Source organism: Haemorhous mexicanus, chromosome 16 (genome assembly GCF_027477595.1).
Source record: "Haemorhous mexicanus isolate bHaeMex1 chromosome 16, bHaeMex1.pri, whole genome shotgun sequence".
NCBI lineage: Eukaryota > Metazoa > Chordata > Aves > Passeriformes > Fringillidae > Haemorhous > Haemorhous mexicanus.
Genome location: NC_082356.1, coordinates 5,053,295 through 5,058,261, shown reverse-complemented (window position 1 = coordinate 5,058,261; position 4,967 = coordinate 5,053,295). Strand labels below are relative to the sequence as shown.

Here is a 4,967-nt window from a genome sequence, read left to right as displayed (position 1 = left end):
GAAAACTAAAAGAGCTTTTAAGAAATTCAAAGAAAACAGAAAGAAACCATCTGAGATGTTTTACTCGATTTATTTTTATGCTCCCCTTTTCCATCTTGCACTACTTCTCCTTTCCATTAATCCCAAATGGATATCACCTCGAAGATCCATGACTTGGCAAGTTGTAGACACTGTCAAATACCATGAGCTACACCCAGTTTGCCTTCCCCTGGTTTTCTTTGGAAAGCAATGCTGGAGAGGTAAGTGCAGTGCCTGGGTCACGTACAAATTCAGCATTCAGGGAATGCGCTCCGATAGTGTTTGACCCTCAGCAGGGACAATGCACAGCAGGGACTGAGGGGATTCCTGTGCCACTGGGCAGGAGTGCAGACTCTGGCTCTTGGCTGAACATGGCCAAGTTCCTGTGTTTGGACAGGCTCAGGGGCTGCCCCCGGGGACCGCGGGGCTCGGTGCGGGGGCGAGTGGGCAACGGGCAAACGGACACGGGGACAAACGGCCCCGGCGCTTCAGTTGCAGCGACAGCAGCAGCAGCGAAAGCAGCAGCGAAAGCAGCAGCGAAAGCAGCGACTTTGCCGAGCCCCTCTTGCTGGTCCTCTCCCTCTCCCGCAGTCCCGCTTGTCCCGCAGTCCCGCTTGTCTCTCCCTCTCCCGGTCTCCCTTTCCCGAGCTCCCCTCTGCTCCCAGTCTCTCTCCCCATGCCCGGTCGGGCCATGCACCCGGCCCGCCCCCGGCCCCGGGCGGGGCTGCCCCGTCCCCGGCCCCGGGCGTCCCGCCGCGGTCTCGCCTCCGGCCGGCTCTGGTCGTACTGGCGGTGGCGCTGCTGGGCGGGCATCAGTGCCTGGGGCTGGGGCGGCATCGCCTCCCTTTGGCTCCGCCTGGCCCGAGCCCGGCCCCGGCCCCGGCCCCGGCCCCGGCCCCAGCCCCTCCCGGAGCCCGCGGAGGACACAGGCGGCTCGGCCGCTCCCGCTGCCTCCGCTGCCGCTTGCCCGGCCCGAGCTCCGCCGCTCGGCAGCGCGGCCGCCGGCCCCGAGCCGCCGCTGTCCCGCTGCAGGGAGCGAACGCCTGGGGATGGCCGGCCCGGGGCGCTTGAGGGGCGCTCGGGGCCCGTTGCCGGCCCCGGGCCGAGCGCTGACAGCCGCGTCCCGCCGGCAGGGAAGGCGCAGCAGGGCCTGAAGGAGCAGTACCGGCTGGGCTCGCTGCTGGGGCGCGGCGGCTTCGGCAGCGTCTTCGCGGCCACGCGGCTCTCGGACGGTGCCCCGGTGAGCGGCGGGCGCAGGAGGAGGAGGAGGAGGGGGCGGAGGAGGAGGAGGGCGGAGGATGGGGCTGGGGAAGGCGGGCGGCGAACTCAGCCCGCTGCTGCCCTTGGCTTGCAGGTGGCCATCAAAAGGGTGCCACGGGAGCGCGTCCGGCACTGGGGCGAGCTGGTGAGTGAGCGGGGCCAGCGGGAGCAGCCGGGCCGTGCCGGGCGGGGATGAGCCGAGGCCCGACAGGGTGGAAGCCTCCAGGACACCTCGAGGGAGAGCGGGCGTGGGGCCAGCGCAGGGCACAGAGCATCCCAGGCTGGCTGAGGGCTTCCCGCGCCCCGGAACGGCATCAGCCCCACTGACGGCATCGTGCTCCTCCCGCAGCCCGACGGCACCAGCGCACCCCTGGAGATCGTGCTGCTGGCCAAGGTGTCCACTGGCTTCCCTGGTGTGGTCCAGCTGCTGGAGTGGCTTGAGCTCCCCAACGACGTCTTGATGGTGCTGGAGCGCCCGGAGTGGTGTCAGGACCTGCAGCATTTCATTCGGGCACGGGGCTTCCTGCCCGAGGAGGTGGCGCGGGAGCTGTTCCGCCAGGTGCTGGAGGCCGTGCGGCACTGCACCAGCTGCGGGGTCCTGCACAGGGACATCAAACCAGAGAACATCCTGGTGTACCTGGCCACCGGGCAGGCCAAATTGATTGACTTTGGCTGTGGCACCTACCTGCAGGACACAGCCTACACTCACTTTGCAGGTGAGCCCACACAGGGTGTGCTCCTGGTCCCAGCATCTCATGGCCCAATATCTCAGAGCCCAAGCTGGGTGTGGCAGTGGGGATTCTCCCTTCAGCAGCCCTTCATGGCACTGAGACTTCAGCCAAGCTGCTTTTGAGCAGGGCTGGGTGTGGAGCCAGCTTCCAGCCCTCCTGGCAGCCTTTGCCCACCACTCTGCCCAGGACTGGGGCTGGGGCAGCCAGCCCAACAAAAACACCCTTGGGTGGGGGTAGCCGAGAGGGGGGGTCGGAACCAGTGCCCCAGCCAGTTTGGTGTGCAGGTGAGAAAGGGCTTGGACTGCTCCACTCGCCTGCTTTGTTTTGGGTTCATAATGTTTTTTGGAGCAATGCAGGCAGGGAGGATGCAGGCATGGTTTTTCCCCCAGCACTGAGTGGTTTCTTCCTTGTTATGGTGGGGCCTTTCCAGGGATTCCACTGCCCTCTTCCAACCCCAGTGGCTTCTTTTCCAACCCCAAGTCTGTACACAAGTCCCAGGTGCTGGTGAGAGGGCAGTGCGTCACACCCCCTGTGCCACTGGAGCAGGGATGCTGGGGCCAGGCTCTGGGAGCAGCAGCATCCCCCTGATGAACTCCATCTGTATTCCATAGGAACACGGTCATACAGCCCCCCGGAATGGACCCACTTTGGCTGGTACTATGGCAGGCCAGCTACCATCTGGTCCCTGGGCATCCTGCTGCACCAGATGGTCTGTGGGGAGCACCCTTTCAGGAGGGGCCAGAACATCAGCTGGGACCATCAGCTCTCGCTGCCACAAGGGCTCTCTCAAGGTGGATCCTCATCTCTGGGCACGGGGGAATACCAGTGCTGGGAGACAGCAGCAGGCTTGTGAGCATCCTGCTCTGGCAGCTGCTGAGGAGGTGGCACATGTCCTGCTCTCCTGCTCTCCTTCAAACCAGGGAATGGATGGGAAAGCTTAGGCCCAGCTCTGAGCACATCCAGCATGGCCTGGGCACGGGAATAGTGGGGCAAAGCCAACAGGAGCCTTCTCCAACTGACCGGCGGTTTGTGGTTTCTCTGCCCAGAGTGCCAAGATCTGATCAGGCAGTGTTTATCCATGCTGGACTTGGAAAGGCCCTCATTAGAAGAGCTGCTCTGTCATCCTTGGATGCAGGATATTCATCTGCACTAGAAGAAGGGAGAGAGCCACAGGCACACTGTGATGCAGGGCCCTGGTAAGTTACAGCTCCACACATGCCTTGGCAGTCAGAAGCAAAGGAAGCCAGACTTCTTTGTCCTGCCCGTGTCACTGCCCAGGGCTCATCAGATGGGAACACACAGCCCTTGTGCTGGAGCTGAGCTGCTCTGCCCAGCACTGGTGGCCACCATCCGAGCTGGTTTTGCTTGTCCTGGTTCCCTGACAGCTGGGGCTCTGGGCAGAACCTGAGAGCCTGGTCTCACCCCAGGGAAGGAGAAGGAGCCCCTGGAGAAGCTGTACCAGGTGGGACTGCTGCTTCTGGAGACAGCGAGGATGACATCAAGGATGGCAACCTCTTCCTGGACCTGGCCACGGGCCAGCTGAAGATGATGGACTTTGATTGTGGCACCTTCTTCAAAGCCAGGCTCCACAGCAAATTTACAGATGAGTCCACACCCAGGGGGATGCTCCCAGATTTGGGCATTGCACAGCCTGGCAGGGAACCAAAGGTTCCCCCTTTGCTGGGGCAGATGCAGCTGATCCTTCAGTCGCCTGCCCAGCTGGTTTTGGCAGGGCTGGGGGGATGGGCTGGGCTGGGTACGAAATGGGAGTGGGCTCCTGGCCCTGCCAAGAGCCCCCAGCCCCCACCGTGCCCCGGAATGGGGCTGGGGCAGCCAGCCCAACACAAACAAACCCCATGGTGGGAGCAGAGGTGGGACTCCAGAACCTGTGCTGCGGCTGCTTTGCTGTGCAGGCAAGGAAGGGCTTGGGCTGCTCCACTGCCCTTGTTTGCTTTGGGATCAGCGTTATTGTGGGGGGCAGTGCAGGGGGGAAGGGAGAAAGCCTGGGCTTCCCTCACCCGTGTGTGGGTTTTTCCTTGCATGCAGGGGTTGGGCCTTCCTCAAGGCCCTGGCAGAGATAAGATTTTTTTACCTTTTTTCTTGTTTCCCCTTTTTGTCTGTAATCTATTTTCAATAATTTGTTGTTTGTTTTTCTAGATGAAGCCTTATAGGTTGGGTCCAGTCTGGATCAGGAAGTGCTTGGGACCAGCTGCAGTGTGGATGGGCCGTGCCCTTGGAGAAGGCTGAGGACATCATTTGGGACCAGCTTTTCTTCCAGCAGGGGAGGGCGTGAGGTGGGTCCCCGTCTGCCTGGCATGGTGGGATCAGAGCTTCTGGGAGATGGCAGCGAGCACAGGAGCCTCCTGCTCTGGGCAGCTGCTGAGGAGGTGGATGTGCCCTGGCTGGCTGCAGGCTGGGCACACGTCCTGCCCTCCTGCCCTGCTGCCAAAAGCAGCAGTGATGGGCAGCTCTGGGCACCGCTCTGAGCACGGCCAGCATGGCCTGGGCACCGTGGGCAGCTGGGACAAGGGCACAGGAGCCTTCAGCTGACGGGCAGTTTCTGCTTTCTCTCCTTGCAGCCGGGCTCTGCGGGTGCTGAGGCTGCTCTGGGCTCTGCCAGGGCTCTGCTGGAGCTCAGCACCAGGCTGGAATCAGCCAAAGAAGAAATGGTGTGACCTGCAGCACAGACTTGCTTGAGCATTTTGGCAGCACAGCTCAAGTTTGCAGAGTGTACACCTCCATCGGAAAAGATGACACCCCCCAACAAATAAATTTGTTCAATAACTTCTGAAATGAAATCAATCTGGAATGCCCCAAAATGACATTTCTCAGCTTGCTCAAGCTGTAGCTCAGCCCTTCTCTGAACAGTTCTCTCCCCATCTGCCTCTTACTACTGCTCCCTCTTTTCCCTCGGTGAGTTCCCAGCCCATTGCAGCCTGTATCACACTGTTGCCTTCC

At 61.7% G+C, this 4,967-nt stretch overlaps 1 protein-coding gene across 1 annotated transcript; it reads left to right on the top strand.

Annotated features, from left to right (window-relative positions):
- The first annotated feature begins 694 nt into the window (after window positions 1-694).
- Window positions 695-3,204, top strand: LOC132335056 (serine/threonine-protein kinase pim-1-like). The gene is made up of 5 exons (XM_059861173.1): window positions 695-1,258; window positions 1,373-1,423; window positions 1,628-1,994; window positions 2,621-2,800; window positions 3,056-3,204. The coding sequence occupies exons 1-5, from the start codon at window positions 695-697 to the stop codon at window positions 3,160-3,162; spliced, it is 1,269 nt and encodes a 422-aa protein (XP_059717156.1). The 3' UTR covers window positions 3,163-3,204.
- The last annotated feature ends 1,763 nt before the right edge of the window (window positions 3,205-4,967 follow it).